General features: G+C 36.4%; 1 protein-coding gene across 7 annotated transcripts in view; it reads left to right on the top strand.

The window, feature by feature from the left end:
- SSX2IP (SSX family member 2 interacting protein) overlaps positions 1–14,469 on the top strand; it is a 46,841-nt gene extending 32,372 nt beyond the window's left edge. For 5 of the 7 annotated variants that reach the window (XM_057500378.1, XM_057500379.1, XM_036890256.2 and 2 more), the window contains 6 exons: positions 1,911–2,061; positions 3,370–3,506; positions 3,822–3,995; positions 6,930–7,044; positions 7,485–7,650; positions 11,136–14,469. In XM_057500378.1, the coding sequence (XP_057356361.1) occupies positions 1,911–2,061; positions 3,370–3,506; positions 3,822–3,995; positions 6,930–7,044; positions 7,485–7,650; positions 11,136–11,310 (918 nt within the window). In that variant the 3' untranslated portion in view covers positions 11,311–14,469. The remainder of the gene's footprint in view (positions 1–1,910; positions 2,062–3,369; positions 3,507–3,821; positions 3,996–6,929; positions 7,045–7,484; positions 7,651–11,135) is intronic. The other 2 variants (XM_036890258.2, XM_057500377.1) reach the window with 1 other exon arrangement.
- The last annotated feature ends 9,127 nt before the right edge of the window (positions 14,470–23,596 follow it).

Raw genomic sequence — 23,596 nt, 5'->3', positions numbered from 1 at the left:
CTTCTTGGAGTTTGTGAGTCTGCTGCTGTTTTGTTCCTTCAGTTTTTGCTTCATTGTTATACCCCACAAAAGAGGGAAATCATTTGGTACTTGTCTTTCTCTGCCTGGCTTATTTCACTGAGCATAATATCCTCCAGCTCCATCCATGTTGTTGCAAATGGTAGGATTTGTTTCTTTCTTATGGCTAAATAGTATTCTATTGTATATGTACCACATCGTCTTTATCCATTCATCTACTGATGGACACTTAGGTTGATTCCATATCTTGGCTATTGTAATAGTGCTGCAATAAACATAGGGGTGCATATGTCTTTTTGAATCTGAGAACTTGTATTGTTTTGGTAAATTCCTAGGAGTGGAATTCTTGGGTCAAATGGTATTTCTATTTTTAGTTTTTTGAGGAACCTCCATATTGCTTTCCACAATCATTGAACTAGTTTACATTCCCACCAGCAGTGTAGGAGGGTTCCCCTTTCTCTGCATCCTTGCCAGCATTTGTTGTTCTTAGTCTTTTCCATGCTGGCTGTCCTTACTGGTGTGAGGTGATATCTCATTGTGGTTTTAATTTGCATTTCCCTGATAATTAGTGATATGGAGCATCTTTTCATGTGCCTGTTGGCTTTCTGAATTTCTTCTTTGGAGAATTGTCTGTTCATATCCCACCCATTTGTTAATCGGGTTATTTGTTTTTTGGTTGTCGAGGCATTGAGTTCTTTATATATTTTGGGTGTTAACCCCTTGTTGGATATTGTCATTTACAAATATATTCACCCATACTGTAGGATGCCTTTTTGTTCTGCTGATGCTGTCCTTTGCTGTACAGAAGCTTTTTAGCTTGATGTAGTCCCATTTGTTCATTTTTGCTTTTGCTTCCCTTGCCCGAGGAGATGTATTCAGGAAAAAATTGCTCATGTTTATATTCAGGAGATTTTTGCCTATGTTGTCTAAGAGTTTTATGGTTTCATGACTTACATTTGGATCTTTGATCCATTTCGAGTTTACTTTTGTGTATGGGATTAGACAATAATCCATTTTCATTCTCTTACATGTAGCTGTCCAGTTTTGCCAACACCAGTTGTTGAAGAGGCTGTCATCTCCCCATTGTATGTCCATGGCTCCTTTATCATATATTAATTGACCATATATGCTTGGGTTTATATCTAGACTCTCTTGTCTGTTCCATTGGTCTATGTATGGGTCTGTTCTTGTGCCAGTACCAAATTGTCCTGATTACTGTGGCTTTGTAGTAGAGCTTGAAGTTGGGGAGCGTAATCCCTCATCCTTATATTCTTTATCCTGCTTTGATTCTATAAGATCATATGTCAGTGAGATATGTTACCTTTATCTGTAATTTAATGTCCTGAGAGAATACAATAAAAATCATCTCATTTTATAAAAGAATTATATAAGGAAAATAAGACCAACAGCTGCTTTTAGTTTGCAGATCACTTCACAGGTTTATTTATTTAAATGGCTAAGGATTAGAGACAAGTTGATGTAGTTTCAAACCTCAATTCTACTTTTGGCTGTGTGACATTGGGCAAGGCCCTCCACTTCTCTAAGCCTCAGCTTCCCCACTGTGTAATGTGGTATGAGGACTGGCTAACCTGTGAAAGCACCCAACACATTAGGTAGCAAATAACTCCCTCACACAGCTCCATGCCTCTTGTCACTAGCATATGTGGATATAAATTCATGTTTGAAGAGACCTGAATTGGGGAATTTGTATCTTCAATATTAATTACTTTTTCTCAAATATGTATGTTAAGTAGTGGGTCATATATATTTAAAGTACAACACAAAAATGATTTTGATAATTAGCTCTGATAGTCCATCTGATTACTACCAACTGGGTATCTAAAGCCATTTTAAGATACTGGTCTTTCCTTTTCATCTCTCACCTCTTGTAGGTTATCTCTGATGTTGAGGAAGATACTGGGGAACTAAGTAGAGAGAGTATGTGGGACCTTTCCTGTGAAACTGTGAGAGAACAGCTTACAAACAGCATCAGAAAACAGTGGAGAATTTTGAAAAGTCATGTAGAAAAACTTGATAACCAAGGTAACTACTGCCTGAATGCATGCATAGTGAGTAATAGCACTCAGTAAGCTCCTAAGTTTCAGCCACATTATAGGCTCCAATCTGCAATACTTTAGTTTGGTGGTTTGAAAAGCAAGGATCCGTCTATTTCTAGTTGTAAGGTTTGAGCCTCACTGTGAAAATACTTTGCTCTCAGAATGACTCTTCTCTGAAAAGAGGACGTCAAGTATCCATCTGTTCTGAGAGCAACATAAAATTGAATTAAGCGAACTAAGTCTCTTACTACATCTTGGAAATCAAGAAATATTAATCATAATATGAACCTTTTGCTTATTACTAGATACTTGCTGCATATTCCTAGGTTTGTTATAATTCATTTTAAAATTGTTTTCAAAATAATAAATGTGCAATGCCAAATATCAGAAAATACATGAAGTAGAATATTCAGGGCTCTGTTCCTTATGTGTAGCACTTAACATTTTGGTGCATATCTTCCTAGACTTTTCTCTATGCATTTGCAAAGTATTTATTTAAAATATATAGAAAACAAAAATTGAACATTACAAACTTTTTCTGCACTTTTTTTTTTCACTTAACAGTGTATTTTAGACACCACTTCCTGTATAGGTAGTATTGATAGATCTGTGTTTATGAATACATCCTTAACATTGTTTGTTGAAATTTACATGCTTTTAAATCAAGAAAATTAATGTTCCTGCTCAGTAAATGTGCTCTACTTAATGAAAAAAAGTATATTCTGAATTGTTAAAATTATAAACTCACTGCCAGTTGTCTTTAGTAGTAAAGAGCAATCAGCATAATTATTATAGTGCCAAAATTATACAAAATTTTATCAATTTCAGTCATCACTGTCTATTTAGTGAATAGCAAGTATGTTTGGATTTGTTGAATTTAATGCCACAGAGCAAGATTTTTAGTAGAGCATTGATGTTTAAAGAACGCAGTTTATGAATTTATTTTTCTCTTCTGTGAATATAAGTTGTCCATATTTAATTAGGACTTAGTCTTGAATAAAGATTACAAATTAAATGTTCTTCACAGTAGAGCTATTTGTAAGGATATATTTAGTCCAAAAATAGTATGAATTTATAGCTGTTATGAACTCCTTTTATAGTTGCTTTACTTTTTAAGTTTTTTCATAGTGTTAAAAATATGGATTTAGTTTTATTATAGCTTATGAAATTTTTATGAAAGATGAGAGTCTGGGAAGAGAAAAGTTCTGAGAACCTTATTTTAAATATAAGTCCAAAAAACACCATAAACTAAATGGTAGCTGTAAAACCTGTCATATTACTGGGTTTGTGTTAGTTTCAAAGGTACACCTAGAAGGTTTTAATGATGAAGATGTAATCTCACGACAAGACCATGAGCAAGAAACTGAAAAACTCGAGTTAGAAATTCAACAGTGTAAAGAAATGATTAAAACTCAGCAGCAACTTTTACAGGTACATTTGAATTATCTTTTTCCCTGTGAAGGGCCAGAATTTTACTGAATCTTACAAGATTTTTATTCCTTTGTTTCATAAGATGGGTAGTTTTGGTATTTTTCTGCTGTATTCTGGGTTCTGCTTATAAAGATACACTGCATGCCATTCCTTAGTTGGTGCTCTGCCAGTTTGAAAATGAGGGTCCTCAGTTGACTTTCTGATTCTTCATAATCTGGCCTTGCACTAAAGTTTGAGCTGCCTTCCCTTGCTTTAATTTCAACTTGGAGAGTTGCAGGGACTCTCTGGAGCTTACTATGTTTTAAAATTTAATAGCAGCAGCTTGCTACTGCATGTGATGACGACACCACTTCACTGCTACGAGACTGTTACTTGTTGGAAGAAAAGGAACGCCTCAAAGAAGAGTGGTCTCTATTTAAAGAACAAAAAAAGAATTTTGAGAAGGAAAGACGAAGCTTTACGGATGCAGCTATTCGCCTAGGGTTGGAGGTATTTTAAACCATTAGCTTTCCTTGTAGAGCTTTTGAAAGTTCTAGAGAGGCCTCAGTACAATGCATCTAAGTTCTTCTTTTCACTGTTTTTTTGCTAAAATATCCAGTTTTTTGCTAAAATATTTGATTGATGATCTCATAAACAACTTGAAGTGGAAGGGATGCTAAGCACATGAGCTGTTGTTACAAGGGATATTGTTTTGCCTTTACCAGGTTTGGGAATTGACACTTAATTTAAACTATCTATAAGCACTTATCCCTTTTGTTTTGGCTTTCTGCTCTTCAGTGTTAGCTTCACACAAAAGATTTCTTTTGGACATTTGTCATCTATCCACTGTCAAATAGGTGTAGTGTTAGAAGACAGTGCAACCAAGAGCATGTTTGTATTTTAAAAAAAAAGGAAGTACAATAAAAAATGTTCTCCCTCTCTGCCAACCTTCACCTAGGGAGGTATGTGTTAACAGTTAACATTTGGGATGGTTGTGTATACACTTCTGTAGCTCACTTTTTGACTTGTTTAGCAGTGTACTATCTATACATATTTCTATCTCAAAAATTACATAAGTAACATCTGAACATGGTTTAAAAAAATAAACCCATACTAAAAGCTATCAAATGAGAAATACCATCCATTCATATCTCTAGTTTTATTCCTCCGAGGTAACCCCTGTTAAAGTTTGTAATTCTTCTTGTAAGTACTATTTTAACTTTATATTACAGTCTTTTTTTCTTGAGATCAGTCTATTGAATCCCTGCTGTGAAAGATAAGAATTTAGTGTCCTTATTGTACTTCCCTTCTACATATGATTTCTTCACAGTATTGTCACTTTTGTAAACCATGTTTTAAAAATTTGTTTCTTTTGATTGACTTTTTTACTTTAGGTAAGTAATATGCTCAGTGCTGCAATGTTGATGTTGGCTCAGCTTCGCACAGTATCAGTTTATCCCTGCAGTGAAAGATGGGGGCACTCTTACAGTTACCCTTGTCCCACTTTTCTTGCCCCTTTACCTCCCAGTTTTTGTCTATGATAATATTTTTCATTGTCAAGTCTTGTCACGTTTATTCTCTGTAACATAAATCAGGTATGAGTATTTTGCCTAAGGTTGAGACTTAAAAAATTAAAAACTGGGAAAGAGCATTGATAGTATCAGGAGTATGTAAATAATATTCATTCTATAACCAAGTAAGACATTTGTACACATTAAATGTACATTATTAAGACTTTGCCACCTGAAAGAGAACTTCCATTTATCACCATGTAGTGAATTCTTTTACTTTCTTTGTAGCTTCCTTTATGATTTTCTGAGTCAGATTCAGCTTATATTTTATATTATTCTCTTTCTTGGATTCCTTTTTCAATTTGCTGTATTACCATCTTAAATAATTCTCTCATAAGTAGTGCATGAGTGAAAAGTATTCTGAACTCTAGAATATCCAAAAATATATTCTTACTGCATTGGTTTGGCTGGATATAGAAATTAGTTTCCAACTTTTTCCTCAAAACTTCATTATTTCATTTCTTCTAGTTTTTGTTTTGTAAATAAGAAGCCTGATTATCATATAATTAACATTATTTTGCAGATACCTGTGTTTTGTTTTCTACCCCTCTCTGGAAGCTTTGGAAATTTTATATTCTTAAAGTACCTGAATTTTACCATGATATATCTAGTAGCTTCATTTAGCCTGAAGGCACCATACTTCTTCAGTTTAGGGATATTTCCTTTGATTCTATTTTTTCCTTCTTTGACTTGTGTTGCCTTCTGGAACTTCTCTTAGGCAAATGTGTGACTTTCTGGGTCTATCTGTAGATTAACCTTATTCTCTGAATTTAGAGAGATTCTCTCACTTTTATCTTGTGCACTGCCAACCTGGTATTAAACAAGGTCAGTTTTATTATTTATCCACTGAGTTTTTTTCAGAATTTATCTCTTAAGTCTTCTAACGTCCTTACTTTTTATTATTCTTTGTATAACACTGTTATTTTACCAGAAGTTCACAAATCTGATAATTCATGGTCTAGTTTTTTTAAAAGATTACCTTGAACTATTATCTGTAGTCAGTTCTCTCTATTCATCTTGGCCTTTTTCTTTTATGCTGTTGGTTTCCTTCAAATACCTGGTGATGCATGATTTTGCATTAATATTTTATGAATGAAAGACTGTATGCTGTTTATTTAGCTGACATGGATTTTCTCCCCAATTGTGAAAGTCATTCTCATCAGTAGCTATCTCTGTGAGGAAACAAAAGCCGTTTGCACCAGCATTTTCTCCCATCATACGGGATCACCTGTTCCTGAGCCTGTATCTCCCATCCTGCTCTAAGAGATGTGGAACGTCTTGCCTTTTTCTATACCACTGCCAGTTTGCTGCCTCTGGTCACTGGGGACAGTGAGGCCAGTGAAGGTTGGGAAGGAACTATAAGACCTGAGGGGAGAGGGAGGAGTCAGTGTAAGATTCATCAGCCGTGCAGAAGCGGAGGGGGCATATGCCCTCTGTGGTGTAGTGGTGGGGCTGCTGATGCTGGTGACTGGTATCCTTGAGGAACAAAGCAGTGCTTGAGGATGTCATAGCTCCTTTTTTTTCAAGTGATTAATTTACAGCAGAGTATTTTTATTGAAATTTTATATTTATAATGTTCTGTATGTTCAGATGGTATGCTGATATGCTATTTTTTTGCTGTCCATTTGAATTTTTGAAAAATTTATGTGAAAATAATGGTCAGTTAGTTTATTTAGGTGAAAAGGGTGAATTTTTATTTTTTTAATATTTAAATGAAAATTTTCTTATTTTTTCAGGTTAATTCATTTAACTAAATATACATGATAGCGATAGCCAGAATGCAAATATAAATACTAGAGCAATCATGTGAAATGGCAACTGTGTGAATGTTGAAATATTGACCGGTATTTCTTTGGCTTGCTTGTTATGTTAGAGAAAGGCATTTGAAGAAGAAAGAGCCAATTGGTTAAAGCAGCAGTTTTTAAATATGACTACCTTTGACCACCAGAACTCAGAAAATGTGAAAATTTTCAGTGCCTTCTCAGGAAGTGAGTACCTCATAAACTTCTTTAATCTGAAAATGCGTTTAAACACATTACTGTAAATACTATAAAATTTTGGAGATCACCAGTAAGAGTTCTCTAATTGGAACTAAAAAAAATCAACATTTATTAAACTAGTCAGAATGGGAATGACAGGAGGACTGTGCATATCAAAAACAACTTTTGTTGTGAGTGTAATAATATCAGGTTTTTGAAAATTGACGATCTAGAAATATTTTTAAAATGAGATTCTTCTAAATATGGAATATGTGTTAAAAGAGTGACAAGATTAGGTAGACTAGAGTCAGGGCCAGAGCAGGTATTCAGATTAATTTGTTTGTCTCATACCAGACTCAGAACTGCAGAGAAATCATCCTAGCTTATTACCTTCACTCCGTTTAACACCTCACCATATGTACTGCCTTTTTTCCTTCATTTTTAATCAGGTTCTGATCAGGACAATGTCACAGCGCACTCGAAGCCACGGCAGAAGAAGCTTCACAGAATGTCTAACAGGTCTCCAGTCTGCACGTCTAAACTGACTAAATCTCTTCCTGCTTCTCCTTCGACTTCAGACTTTTTCCAGATGTGCTCCTGTGCATCTGAGCATAGGTATTGGTCCCTAGGCGATCCTCTCACATGTCTCACACGTCCATAATGTTGCAGGAGTTGCACTGCTGAGGAAAAGTCAGCATGTCTTTAGTGTCAGCAACAGTGGAGGCTGTGGAGAGGAAGTTTGTAGGTTGATTCATTCATTCCACGAATTATTTTTGGTATGGGTTCCATATAGACCCCTGTTAGGTGATGGGAATACAATAGTAAACAAGGTGTCTGTCCCTGTCTTCTGGGAGCTAAATCATATAATGTGATTCTTTTTATTTCATACCTAAAATGCAATTTAAAATGCAGTTTTAATTACATGAATCACTTACTATTTGGAGTACTTTAATTTTGTTAAGTAGGAGGATATTGTTTAGACAATTCTTGCAGAGCACAATTTTAAAGTTTCTTTTGGTGTGCTATTTTATCAGTAGAGAAAAGACTCTTCATCTTTACTCGTAAAGAGGATCTGTGCCCAAGGATAGTAGGGAAGAAATTTGCTCCCCACCCCACCCAACCCCAGGAAACCCATACATTGCTATTAATACATTGCATTTTGGTATTTTTCTCTGTCTTAAGTTGGTTGCTAAAGCATTTTCTAAGGTATAATATCATTTTCCAGGATTAATTTTGAACTAAGCAGATAGGACATTCCTAGTGAGATAGGAATAGAAAAGAGCAAAGGGCTATGTTGGAAAGTGTGGGGTGATCTCTTTCCCCTTAAGTAGTAGGAGACCGTGTTATGAGGTCCTGCCAGTTTGGCAGGAACCTCAGAAAGCAAGAGTCGGGGCTCTAGCATGCTTGGCCTCTTACAGTGAGGAACAGGCGTGGAGGTAAGTGTTGAAGAAACCAGCTAGCCCTTGGGCCAAGAATTGCTACAGATGAATTTTATAACAAAAATATGAAGATTTTAAAAAGGACAAGACACTCTTAGTTAACTTTTAAAAGAATTAGGACTCTAAGTAAACACTCGGGGGCAAAAGAGCTGGGGCAACAGCTCTCTAGGCAAATGTCATAACCCTGGTGTGTTTGTGGATGGCGAGTGTTATTAGTGAGCCAGACCAGGAGGCGGGAGATGCTGGTGGGACGTGGGCAAAGGTCACACCTTATAAGGCCCTGGGTGAGTAGATTGGGGTTAAAATCCTTATGTAAAAGTTCAAATATATACAGTTGTGGAGAGAATGAAGTCATGAACCCCTGTGTACCCATCACCCAGCTTCAGCAATTATCATCTCATGACAGGATCTTTTGTATATAACATCACTCAGCTGCCCATCCCCAACACACACACATTCTTGAGTTGTCTCTTATAAAATATTTTAGTCCGTTTGAAGGTCAGATATTATTCTAAGGGATGGAAAAGTATTGGAGACTTTAAAGCAAGAGAGTGAGCAAAATTCTTTTATTATGTGGAAAACATTGTAGGAGCCAGTAATTTAAGCCAGGAGATCCAGTTAGGAAGCAGTAGTGGAGTTGAGGGGAGAGAGGATGGTAATTTGGACTAGAGTCATATAACTATAGGAATCCTTGGATTTAGGATATATTTTGCATCTAAACCCAGTAGATTGACCAATGGGCTGAATATGGGAAGTGAAAGTTTATTTAATTTACAGTAAAAAGATTTTATAAGCTCAAAGTATTTTCTTACATGGAATGTTACTGAAACCCCCAAATTTGACCAATCAAAACTATCTTTGGTTAGATAGATATATCTATAGTTCTGATTAGATAGAGACAAGTTACAAATAATGCAGTCTGTATCTGAGAGAGAACATAGCCTAGTTGCTTCAGTTATTTTTATGTATTTATAATTTTTTTACTTTTTTACTTACTTATTTTTAGTTATGAAGTATTTAACATAATATTCCTTGAAGACATTGTTTTGTGTTTAATAAAGATAAAAAGTCCAACACTTAGTACCCACATCATACGGCGTTGCAAGATTAAGTTTCAACATATGTAAAGCACTTAACACAGTACTTGGCCTATTATAAACCTTCAGTAACTGGCTGTAAAAATTAAAATATATGTGAACACAAATGGATCATAAAAATATTTTTCTGGTTCTTGTATTCCAGGGGCTACACTAAGGAATATTGTTGGCATAGAAACAATTTTGGAGTGTAAAGAAACTCTACTAAGCTATTTACAGTTACTGATCTCTGAAGATCAACATAGAAAAGAGTTGTGTAACCGGTTATTAGGAAAGAAGCTGTGCTAGACAGTTTTTGAAATTTTAAATTACTTAGTAAATTTGGATTCCTTGCTCCTGAAGCCATCTTGTTTCTGGGTTTGTAATAAGATTATAGCAAAATAATTAGGAATATTTGCAGCTGACTTCTACAACATCCTCATTGGTCTTTCACTATAGAGAATTTTACATAAACACTGTGCCTGAATCCCATGCAAAGTAACTCATGTACTGAATTACTTAGAGAACTTAGTTGATCCTTGATGTCATCTCATTGGAGACGTGGGGATTCTGAAGGCTGAATGATAAATAAGCAAGCTCCTTTTTTTTTTTTCCCAAAGTATTGGCAAATAAGTATAAGTAATTTGTTAAATTGTTTTTGGTTCATATTTTTAGAATTAAAGCAAGTTTATTTTTTAGGATTGCCACATTATGAGGTTAAGTTAGTAAACCAGTCACAAAAAAATGTACATTTAGGGAAAAAAAAATTTGTGAAAATATTGCCTAAGATACTCAGTTGATAAAAATGTATTGTTCATTCGCTTATCCCTATAGTTTTGAAAGTAATTACTTAACCAGATTCCTTTGATTGGAGGTTGGTTGCCAAGTATAGCTCTTAGTATGTCACTGCAGATGGGAGTCATGTCTGTTCAGACACTAAGATTGTTAGTGTCTGACTCTTAAAATCGGTGGAGCAACGTTGAAAGTGCTGCTAGCGTGTGTTTAGTTCCCACCTGACCCTATGATATAGGTGCTGTTACCATTTCTGTTTTACAACTGAGGAAGCTGAAGAATGGGGAGGTTTAACTTGGTGAAAGTGACATCGTTAGTGGTCCAGCAGGGATATGGATCTACACCATCTGACTTTAGAGTCTGGACTCTTAGTTAACCACTTTCGTAGGCACTCATTAAATGTGTCAGTGAGACAGGTAGATGAAAACATGCATGTGTGAACAAATGGATAAGTAAAGAAAGAAACCAAAAAGAGATTAGAAAATAGTAGCAGGAAGATGGGGATATGGGGGCTTGCAGAACCCACCTGGTTCTGTATTTATCTAAGGCTTCCGTTGGGCAGCCTGCTTCAGAGTAGACTTTGAGATAAAGTAAATAAATGGATAAACATAAGTAGATGGAGAGATAAAAGTGATAAGTTTAGGCCATTTTGAAACACTTCTTGATCTGTATGTCCTCAAAATTTACTTAGCATGGGACAAGGGAGCAATCAGATGTAGATACTCAGGCATATCTAAAGTATAAAAGGAGGAGGGGATGATAATATTAAGATCTACCTTTTTTTCCCCAACAGTTCAATCAATGTACTGAATATGACTCCTGAAGAAACTAAACCAAGTCAGGTTGAAAGAGAATGTACAAATCAGAAATGGAGCGTGGCATCAAGACCTGGCTCACAGGAAGGTTGCTGTAGTGGGTGCTCCTTGACCTCCACAAATGCTCATGTAGAAAAAGATGATTTACCTTAGATACTTGGACTGGAACGTTTTTCACGAACATGTTCACCACATTTCACATCTAAGTTGAAACAGGGTGTGTCATAAAATCAGTCATCTCTAATAATGTAAGATGGTCTGAGTTGTTTGTTTGGATTTCCCAGTTCCTCCCCCAAAGAGCTAAATATTAAATCTATTTAAAAGGATATAAAAGCTTTGGATATGTATTTTTAGTAACAGAAGCATCTGATTCTGTGAATAAAGGAATGTATAGGTGTTTGGATGGACACAAAAGCACTAGAAAGAGTTTCCTCTTATAGGTATTAAAAATAGCACTTTTAGGAAACTGATTATTATAAATGTTTAATTTTGTTTCATAAATAGTTGGCATTGGAAATTTAGCCTTTACTTGAATGTATACTGTAGATTTTTAACAAAGCAAGTTCTATATTTATTATGTTTAGTGTGATTTGGAATTTCCTCTTTCATATGTTTTAAATAAAGTAAAATTTATGTATGTTTTATACATAGATATACATGATTATGTTAAGAGGCTTTGAGATTTAAAGTTTTACACATCCATAATTACAGTATTTCATGCCAGATTTTTTTTTTAGTGGTATTCTGTTTACAGATGTGTTAGAGCCATTACCACATCTAAGAATTTTTTGAACCCATCTGAGCAATAAATACTCAAAAGCTGTTCCTGAGGCTGAGTTCTTTAGATAATTGACATTACTAACATTACATTTTTGAGATTTCTACAGCAATAGAGTTTTATATATGTAGGATATTATAATTTTTCAAAGGACTTTTGTTTGGAGGGTAATAAAGGCAAGACAGCAAAAGTACGTTTGATTAGAACAATATAAGAATACTGGTTTAAGATATTTGGATGATAGAAGATATTAAGATATTTGGATGATGATATTTTCTTTACCAAATGGGTACCAGTACTGTGACATCTCTACTGGCTAGGGCTTTGTATAGTTGCCAATAATTTTTTAATATTTCACTGAGGTATTTGCCACTAATGTTAAGGAAATCTGACAATGTAAAAACATCAGATCTTATAATCTTGATATTATGGTACTCTGGACAAACTTGTATCATTTCATTTTCAGAACTTATGACATTTCTTCATGTAAGTTACTACTATTAATAATTATATAATATACATTAATATATAAAATTATATAAACATATACATTTTTATATAAAATGTATAAATTAGTATAGGCCCATGCTCCTTCCCAGGGTTTTCATCAACCTCATTCAAGTGCCTAACCCTATTTGTCTCTGTACATAGAAGCCTACACAGATCAGTCCTTGCTAGGTATTATAGTTGAAGCCCATCTGCCTTCCCGTTTTCTAGCAGTTCAACCACTTAAGCACCCTGTTGTAACTGTTCCATTTAAATTCATCATTTTGAAGTATTTTTGTTATCCATTCACCATATAACTCTTTGGAGTTATGGAGCAGCAACCATTTTTCCGGGGCTGATAAGACATCATTGAGTATCTTATAAGACATTAATGAGACTACTCATAACAAAGGAACCATGTTATAGTCTCACAAACCTGGGTCTTGAAAAAAAAGCAAGTTAGTCACTTGGCCTTCAGCTTGTTGCATGGTCACCTCTTCACCATTTACAATATTAGAAATGATACAAAGTTTCAGAGATAGTACTATATACCGAAGGAGGGAACAGTTGGAATACATAATTCTTTGGCTTTTGAGCAATGATGTGATCAAAGAAAGACAATCAGAAATGTTGAAAATGAAGTCAGTGTTTGTTGAGAATTTCTCCCCCAAGGGGTTCCCATAATATCCTTTACCAGAAACAAGCGTTCTAGTTCTTAAGGTAAAACTCCCACTTTAGGGAATATTTTATTCCATGACATTGATTTCTACAAGGCAGCATCTCTGTTTTTTGTTGTTTTTCCATTTTAGAGTTGATTGAATTATCATATTGGAAAGAAAAATTCCTTGAGACTTACTTTGAAATCTTAAGTTGAAAGAAACAGTCAAATGAAAGCCAGATTCACTGTACTTTGGATAAAAGTCTTCATAGATCTGCTAGAAATTGATGTTACATAACAGCATCAATTTTGCTTTACATTTCAGTCCAAAATGATTCCCAGTCATGCTAAACTTACCAGAATGTTGGAATGGTTTCCATGTTGGAAAACCGACTCCACTGCATAAAACTCCTAGGATTTTGTCTCCCTCACCTTCCTGGATATTTGCAGTGTACTGATCCAGCTGTGCTGTATGTAGTCTTACATTTAGCCATGATTGGATAATGGTAACACGTTGTACTTTAGCTTGAGAGTCTTGATACTCTTAAACAGTTTTCTTGTTTACCAGTATGTAAATGTGAAATATTTTGTACCTCACATTTTCTTTTACATGACATATCCATTTTGAATTTTCAAAGCATAAAAGTGGAAAAGAAAATGAGTAAAACTTTGTTTCCTAGCCTCAATTTTTTTAATCTTCAATTTATGTTGATGAGAAACTTAATAATCATATCAGAAAATTTAAATAGGTATTTTCTTGTAGAAGCAATATATTAAATACTTAGACTCACAGAGCAGTCCATAGCCAATTGTTATCTCCTGGTGTAAGTAAATACTTGTTACTTAGGAGTTGTGTATTTCCTTCCTTACCTTACCAGACATGTTCACAGGTTTTTGGTAACATGGTTTTTGTGGAAAAACATTCTATGGTGCATGATGGGAAGGAGAGCACCCTGGAAGCCAGTCTTGCCTCCCCCGGTGCAGTGTTTGAAAGCATCTCAGGATGCCAGGAGAGGTTTTGCAGTGTGTATACCCTCATGTGATTGCCTATTAGAAAAATATTTAAAATATGTTGCCTAATGTAAACCATGCTCTTATTTCTAGATTGGATTTAAAGTAAGTATGGGTCATGGAAATCTAGTAAATATACTTTTGCTTATATTTGTCCTTTTTTTTCAATTATTTTATGAGCATTGATAAAGTACCTGCTATATATACATCAGGGCTTACAACATACTGGTCACTGGGGCTGGGAAGACAAGTACACTCTACCACCAAGAATCTCTGAGTTGAGTAGAACACCAGCCATATAAACCTAACTTGTAATAAGGAATGGTAAATGCTGTTCAAACATTCAGTCTGTTAATAAAACTTGGGGTGATTATTCTGCTCCAGGACTACATGTCCATTTTGTGACAGTGAGTGGCATGGCTAGTCTTCCAGTTGGTCTTTACATTTTTTATATGGGAAGTACTATGTAGTTACATGTTACTTTGTTTTTTTCTACATCAAAATACAGCCTTGCAAAGTAGTATAAGATTTTCTGTCATGAACATGTATTATCATCTAATAGAAAAAGCATTTGTAAAGATTTGGGCCTTGTTGATAAAGATAATGAAATAGGTCAGTCTAATCCTTTTCCTAAATATGGCATTGAAGCTGTATGTAAAAGTGGAGGTGCTTTTGATTAAATTATTTGATTCATATAAAAGCTATTTCACTTGGCTGCTTAAGACTTCTTAAATTTTTTTTATATTTACAAAACATTATAGAGGGCTCAGAGGGATTGTAATGCCAATGATTCATACTGGTAAAGACCCACCTCAGCATTCATATATTTAAGATTCAGCAATATTTTTTACCTAGTTTAATGCTTAACACATAGTAAGCATGTAATATTTGTTAATGAAAAATAGAAAATATTAATGAAACTTAAGTAGCATGTTGCTTCATTGGCATGAATGGACTATAAATTTCCAGTCAGGATCCTAAAACTCTTCATTCTTTTTCAAGAGGGTAGGAACCTTGTTCTATGAATTTTTATTTATTGGGGGTATATTATCAACTCTAATTAGCTTGGTTCCCTGCAGAGAGAATAGGCCATGCTTCAAATAAAAAGCACTAAGTTGGTGTGGCCCAACACAGAAGTTAATCTTTTGGCTCATGTCACATCCAATATGGGTTTGTCAGTCTTCCTCCATGTTTAGCTATGGTGCTTGGAACTCGTGGCCCCCAAATGTTGTCAAATCAGGGAAAGAGCAGACTGGTAGGTGGTCCTGGATGTTTTTAAGTGCCAGATCTGAAAGAGACATGCCTTCTACCCATACTTCTTTGTCTAGAAGATAGACATAAGACCCCAGCTTGACTACAAGCTACTAGGAGGTATAGGAAATAGATATTTGGTGAGCACACGGTTTGGAGCTGGTACTTAACATTTCATCCCTCAGTCATTTATTTAAATAACCTGAAAAACACTGTATGTAAGGGATTTACTGCTGATTACTAGAGCTTCAAGTATGTTAATATTTGGAAGGAATATACTTACTGCTTCTCTAAACTTTTTATAACAAGTTTTAAAGTGTTGAAATGGTAGTTTTACAGTTTTTGAACTATCTTAACATTGCACAGAACACTAATTTCTTTTGATTCTTTGAATAACTCTATGAGAGAATATTAACCTTCCTATTTTTAAGAGTTGGTAACAAATGTTAAATGATGAACTCAAGGTCATATAAGTAAATGATAAAATCAGAACTTAAAACCCAGATCTTCTGATCCCTAAATTTCCAACTTAACACCAGACTGCTACAGTGTCCTCTAGTATGACTTTAGTAAAACTGTTCAGTTCTTAAACTATAATCTGCCACCCTATAATCTTCTACACTAAAGGTGTTTATCTTTCAGTCCACCTGCAAGGCCCTCTCTTGTTTTGTGAATGGTTACCATGGCAATCCCATTCAGAGTTGGACATCTACCTTTTCAACATTGGGCATCAAGGATCTAACTGAAATAGCTAATAGCAAATATATCCTAGAGGCTGTTGAGCAAACCCAGGACATACCTTGGCAGCCTGCTTTTTCTGCTTTTTTATTCTCTCTTGGCAGTGTTAGAGTGTGTGTGCCATGTCCCTCTGTGACTACAGTCACAATGGCCAGGGATGCTTTGTTTTGTCCAAAGGTCCAGTAACATTTTATAGTTAATTCATCATGAAAAACAAATGTTAAAGTAGTGGAATTAAGTATTGTGTATGAATATTTTAACTCAATTTAAAAAGAACAACTCCATGCAGAGCAGCTGGAGATCTCATTTCCCTGCTGTGTGTGCACTAGGCATTTGGTTTTCTTACTTCTGGTCAAAACTTTTTCATTCCTGGTTGTAGTGCACCATTACAGCAAAGCACACTTCAGCCCAGTTAGGGATTAGAAAAGATTTCTGCATATTCCCTAAAGTCCTTAGACTGATACAGAACCTGCCCTCCATTCCAGTGCTTTGGATCCAATTCTCTATTATATCTGATGTCTAAACTGAGGTGGAGATTGTTCGTTCCAGCCAGGGATGGGGCCAGACACTGCTAGTTCTTAGCCTTGACAATAATCTGCAACGATACAGACCTCTCTTAGCCCCAAAGTATAGTTATTACTTGAGCATAATGTTATTAATTTATTTACCTGAATACCTTGAGATTTTTTCTTCTGTAATTCTCAGCCTAGAATTGCCTCTTTCAGAATAAACTTCTGTTTTTCTAATTTTTTATTACTAAAGAGATTGAATCAAAGGCAGTTCTCAAAGATTCACCCAGGAGTATAATGCTTTTGTGAAATAATCAACTTAATTGAACGCTAGCCTTTTTCCTTTACCAGTTGCTTTTACCTTGAAGTAACTAATTGATGCATTACTTTGGGTAGTTTTGTTCCTTTTTAAACAAAAAGCACTAATAGTGAAAATTATTTGATCTCAGTGAAATTGAACTTTTTCAAACACATGCTTTTGGAAAAATGGCACCGTTGAACTTGTTCAACAGTGTTGCCACAAACCTTAAGTTTGTTTTAAAAAAAAGCAGTATCTGTGAGGATCAGTAAAGCAACAAAACAAGGTGTCCCTGTAGTCTGCTAAAATATATAGAGCCCTTGCTATGTTCCGGGTACTGCACTAACCCTCTTTTATTTCTTCCAGCAACTTTAATTAGGAGATATTTTTTACTCACTTAACAGATAAAACTGAAGCAAGAAAAGGTAAAGAAGGTTGCCTAACATCGCAAAGCTAGTATGTGGTAGGGCTGACATTTGAACACAGGGATCATAGGAAAATTACTATATAGCATACTCTCTCAATCTGATCAACACCCGTTTTCCTTTAATATCAACTTAAATGTTCTTACTTCTGTACAGCTTTCCCTGATTCTATAAGCAGGCAGTCACCTCTCTGCTCCCAAAATTAAATTTCCTCTTTAATCATTCAGCAAATGTTTATTGAGCATCTGTTAGGATTGCCAGGTTAGATGCTGGGTAATTAGGCCATGGTCCTTAGAAACTGATGATCTACTGGGGGAAACAAGTGCATAAAATTTAAGGCAGTTGGATAAGTGCTATGATAGAAGTGTCAGAATGCTCTGAAGCACAGAGAAAGGGGAGCAGCATCTTAAACTGGGGATTTGAGGACCAAAGAGGATGTTTGAGATAAATATTGAAGAGTAGACATTCCAGGTAAAGGAGTCAAAACAGTGAAGGTCAGAAGTGTGGAACCACATAACCTTTATGAAAATTACAAAAGATTCTGTTTGCACAAAGTGAATTGTGTAGAAGAACAGTGGGAGTGGTAGGCAGGAGCCAGCCTAAAAGGTTCTTGGGTACAAGGGACTTTGAATTTACCTTGAAGGCTTGGTGATGCTATTGAGTATGTCAAGTGTGAATGTAACAAGAAGACTTTCCCTTGCTCTCCTGTCATAGCATCATGAGTATTCCTCTATAACAGCATTTATTGCAAATGCCTTAATTGTGCATTATTTCTGTCATAGTATTTTTCACAATTCTAATTCCCAAATGGAAAAAATATGGAGAATTGCTGGAAGGAAAGCAAAATGGAGATGAGACCAGGTTGCAGTAATTGAGAGAAGTAGATGGATTTGCAGGGAGAATCTGATTGGATTTTGGAGTTAAGTGAAGCAATCTAGGCTGATTTCTGGCTTACATAATGGTGGGTTACAGAGTGTAAGGAATAACAGCTAAAGAGGTTGTGCAGGAAAGGGTTAGCTTAGAAGGCAATGTGGTTTGCCTACAGATTACTCCCAATAAAGTTCTGTCTTTAGGATTGACCCTAGGCTGGCTCCTGTGTAATAACCTCTGAGCCCTTGGAATTACCTGCCTGATAAGTGTTCTTGTACATCTGAGGCCTTGAGCCATGTGGTACCAGTATGACCATTCGAGTTTATCTTCACAATGCAATGTATGGTGAATGCTTGTTTTTGCCCTGTGGGGCTAGCACATCTGAGTAGCTGAGGTCTGCCACATGGGTGTTACAGACCTACATGACTTGACTCCTAATAAAAATCCTGGATACCAGGGCTCAGATGAGCTTCCCTTGTTGTCATTTACAGGTGGTGTCACACGTTGATGTCACTCCGCTGGGAAAGGATACCTACAAACTTGTTTTCTCCTGTGCCTTTGGGTTTGCCCATGTGATTTTGCCCTTGCTGATTTTAATCTATATCCTTTTGCTGTAATGAATCATAGGCATGAGTAATAACAGCTTTTCTGAGCCTGTGAGTCCTGGTGAATCATCAAGCCTAAGAGTAATCTTGGGGACCCTTGACATAGGAATAATGAATTGTTCTAGACACATGGAATTTGGGGGCTCTGAGATATATACTTTCATGTGTTCAGGAGACAATTGGAATAAAGGTTTGGAAATCAACAGAGAGGTCTAAGCTTATATTAAGATCTGAGAATCAACACATATGTGACTATTGAAGCTGTTCGCATAGATGAAGTAAAAACTAGACTAGGATAAGAAGCGGTATATGTAAAGACTTGGATATCACTGGCATTTAAAAGACAAGTCAGGAAGGAAAGGCTTATTCTGTGGACTGAAGAGCCAGGATTTTGAGAGTGAATATCAAGTAGTTGTCATCAGCCATCCATATGAATGACAGAATTTCAAGAGGTTCAAGCAATGAGGTTTAATTAAGATACCAAGTCTGCAGCAAAAGCTAATTTACAAAGCTATCCAGTATAATAGTAGATGATAATGGTTCCTCCTGTTTAGAAAATGTTCGGTCTCTGTCCTAAGCTCAAAAAATTACCATGAAACTTTACCAGTGCTAAGCCATCAAATTGCTGTATGGCTAGGAAGGTTGGGACATTCAGCTCCTATGTCTGTCAAACATTCACAGAATTGACAGTGGTTAAGTCCATGAGAATGAAGGAAATTCAGCATTGTGACCATTGGCTCAATAACACAGCTACAGTGTCATTGAATGATAGATTGAAATAGAGCCATATCTTTCTGCAAAGTACCTGCTGCTCCACACATTACTATTACCATCAGATGTAACACATCTTAGTAGATTCTACTTCTGATTGTGCTGAGTTAGAGTTTTCTCAACATCTTTGAAAATAGTCTCACCTGTAGTTCTTTCAGGCCAACTATCCATAGAGGCTAATACTCTGTCACTCAAATTTGTCATTGACTCCTCAAATAAACAAGTGAACAGTATCAGTAACATCCGTTGATTCACCAAGAGCCAAGGAAAACCACTCAAAATTACTTGCTTTGGTTTTATAATGACTATGGATGTTGATCTCAATGTCCTCAACTCTTTGAATGATTGTTCTTGTCAAAAAGCTACTAGTCTTAAACAGGTTCATTTGCCTGAACACAGTTCTTCAGCTGCAGCAATTAAATACTATTTAATTCACTATTGATAAACAGTTTTTCTTGCTTGGCTAACAAGTGAGCCCTTGGAAACTTAGTTCGATTGTAGCCTCATTTTCATTTTTCATTTTTGTGAAAATTCTGCCATAATGTATTCCATTTTAAGTTTTCAATTTTTCTGACTACTACTTTGCTCTAAGTTGAAAATACTGTGAGAAGTGCTTATCTAATTATGTTAACCTACATTGTGTTCTTTCAGCACAGTGATAGTATCACTGCATACTAAAACCATGCTTTGATACCTAATATATTAAAGTTCTATCATACTTTTAGAGGACAACATTTGAAGTCCACTAAATGGACTTGCATTGTTTTGCATGATGGTTATGCACAGGTAATAAAATTAATTTTTAAATATCACTGCATGATGAAACCTGTGGCACTTGAAATGTAAAGTTATAACTGCAGTTTGTAGTGCACAGTTATAACTGATCAGTGGTGCAAAGCAACAAGAGTGTCTCATACGGTCCCTGTCACAATTCTTGACTCTGCTCTTTTAGCATTAAGGTAGGATATTGAGTATTTACTTTCTGCAAGCTGCCTATATATGTCACCCTCTTAGCAGACTATGGCAGAGTGAAATGAGAATGGTGGCAGTGTTGCCGATGGCAAGAGTAACAGAAGCAGCCTGGTGATTTTGCCTCCAAACCCCATCTTTTGCTCCGTCTACATGAAGAGGGGAGAAGAGAGCTACTTCCTCAGTCACCTGTGCAGAAATCATATCTCCAGCTCCCTAGGGCTGAGCAGATTTTCAAAAGATGGATTTTTGTGGCTGAATTTAATGTCTGAGAAAATGAGGAACCTAACAGTGGCTTGTTCTGGGAGCCTTATTTTCTTGTCTCCCCAAGGGCAGGATAATACTTGATGATGTCTCTGTGTCAGCAGAGTTCTCTCTCTCACCTCTCACCAACTGCAACTAGAGAGGGAGCTTGGAAGAGGAGGGTTGCAGGACGGATCCTGAAGATGGCTCAAGTTCCATTCGTGACTGGGCGTCCAAACTGGTCCTTGAACCTGTAGTCACAGGAACAGGAGCCATAGCTGTCAAAGATTTTCCACAATGGAGCACTTAGCAGTGGAGAGGAAAAAAGGTGTCTATCCTTCTCTGCACTTAGGAGCTTACATTTTCTCTTTCAAAGAGAAGACCCAATCCTAAATCTGAAATAAACAGGAAAAAATAAAATCTCAGAATTCAGAAAGAGCTCTCATTTCTATTTTTGCTCCCAGGGCATTGCATTTTCACCTTGTCCTGTTCCCCAACAGTCGTCTCTAAATGTTCTTGTTTACAAGTTTGGAGGACCTATCTGCCCCCTGCCTAAGTACAGCTCAGGAGAAACTTGGGTGTTGGGGGCAGGGGGCAGAGGATAGGTGCCCTAGAAGTACAGTTTAACCCCTACGAGGGGTCTGTCTGGCCTTTTAGAGTAGATTATGCTCACAGGAAGGATGAAGTTCTCATGTTTGAGTGTGTACTATCTGGACAGCCAACATGCACAAATAAGAAAACGGCAGAACATGAACTATGTGACTTCAACAGAAACATTCTTACTGGTTCCTCAGTCAAAATTAGATGACCATCTTCTGGGAGGTTAGGTACAAATATCCACATCTTGCAGATGGTGTCCATGTTCTAACCCAGCTCAGGCTCAGTTTCTGAAACTGCTCATAAAAGCTGAAGTCTGCAGACCAGAAGTGTTTAGTGTTAAACTGGCCATTCAATATTCGCAAAGGTTTAGTTCACTGTATCTCTCCAAATAGTCCCTGAGAGAGGGAATCATCCAATTGGTTCTAAGAAACATAGAAAGAATCTGAATTTCAAGTGACTCATTTAAAATAGAAGTGGCCTACTAAGTTATCTGCTTTGAAAAAAAATTTTTTTTGGTATCATTAATCTACAACTACATGAGGAACATTATGTTTACTAGACTCCCCCCATCGCCAAGTCCCCCCAACATAACCCATTACAGTCACTGTCCATCAGCGTAGTAAGATGCTGTAGAATCAGTACTTGTCTTCTCTGTGTTGTACAGCCCTCCCTGTGCCCCCCCACATTATACATGATAATCATAATGCACCCTTTTTTTCTTCCCCCCCTTATCCTTCCCTTCCCACCCATCCTCCTCTGTCCCTCTCTCCTTTGGTAACTGTTAGTCCATTCTTGGGTTCTGTGATTCTGCTGCTGTTTTGTTCCTTCAGTTTTTTCTTTGTTCTTATACTCCGCATATGAGTGAAATCATTTGTTACTTGTCTTTCTCCACCTGGCTTACTTCACTGAGCATAATACCCTCTAGCTCCATCCATGTTGTTGCAATGGTAGGATTTGTTTTCTTCTTAGGGCTGAATAATATTCCATTGTGTATATGTACCACATCTTCTTTATCCATTCATCTACTGATGGACATTTAGGTTGCTTCCATTTCTTGGCTATTGTAAATAGTGCTGCGAAAAGCATAGGGGTGCATCTGTCTTTTTCAAACTGGAGTGCTGCATTCTTAGGGTAAATTCCTAGAAGTGGAATTCCTGGGTCAAATGGTATTTCTATTTTGAGCATTTTGAGGAACCTCCATACTGCTTTCCACAATGGTTGAACTAATTTACATTCCCACCAGCAGTGTAGGAGGGTTCCCCTTTCTCCACAACCTCGCCAACACTTGTTGTTTGTTTGTTGGATGGTAGCCATCCTTACTGGTGTGAGGTAATATCTCATTGTGGTTTTAATTTGCATTTCTCTGATGATTAGCAATGTGGAGCATCTTTTCATGTGTCTGTTGGCCATCTGAATTTCTTCTTTAGAGAACTGTCTATTCAGCTCCTCTGCCCATTTTTTAATTGGATTATTTGCTTTTTATTTGTTGAGGTGCGTGAGCTCCCTTTTATCGGATCTGTCATTTATGAATATATTCTCCCATACTGTAGGATACCTTTTTGTTCTATTGATGGTGTCCTTTGCTGTACAGAAGCTTTTCAGCATGATATAGTCCCACTTGCTCATTTTATCTGGGGAGATATGTTCATGAAGAAGTCGCTCATGTTTATGTCCAAGAGATTTTTGCCTATGTTTTCTTCTAAGAGTTTTATGGTTTCTTGACTTACATTCAGGTCTTTGATCCATTTTGAATTTACTTTTGAGTATGGGGTTAGACAGTGATCCAGTTTCATTCTCTTACATGTAGCTGTCCAGTTTTGCCAACACCAGCTGCTGAAGAGGCTGTGATTTCCCCATTATATGTCCATGGCTCCTTTATCATATATTAATTGACCATGTATGCTTGGGTTAATATCTGGAGTCTCTGTTCTGTTTCACTGGTCTGTAGGTCTGTTCTTGTGCCAGTACCAAATTATCTTGATTACTGTGGCTTTGTAGTAGAGCTTGAAGTTGGGAGTGAGATCCTCCCCCCACTTTATTCTTCCTTCTCAGGACTGCTTTGGCTATTTGGGGTCTTTTGTGGTTCCATATGAATTTTAAAACTATTTGTTCCAGTTCATTGAAGAATGCTGTTGGTAATTTCATAGGGATTGCATTGAATCTGTATATTGCTTTGGGCAGGATGGCTATTTTGACAATATTAATTCTTCCTAGCCAAGAGCATGGG

Source organism: Manis pentadactyla, chromosome 4, assembly GCF_030020395.1.
Source record: "Manis pentadactyla isolate mManPen7 chromosome 4, mManPen7.hap1, whole genome shotgun sequence".
NCBI classification, from domain to species: Eukaryota; Metazoa; Chordata; class Mammalia; order Pholidota; family Manidae; genus Manis; species Manis pentadactyla.
The sequence above is the reverse complement of the archived record's forward strand: the minus strand, read 5'-3'. Positions and strand labels throughout refer to the sequence as shown.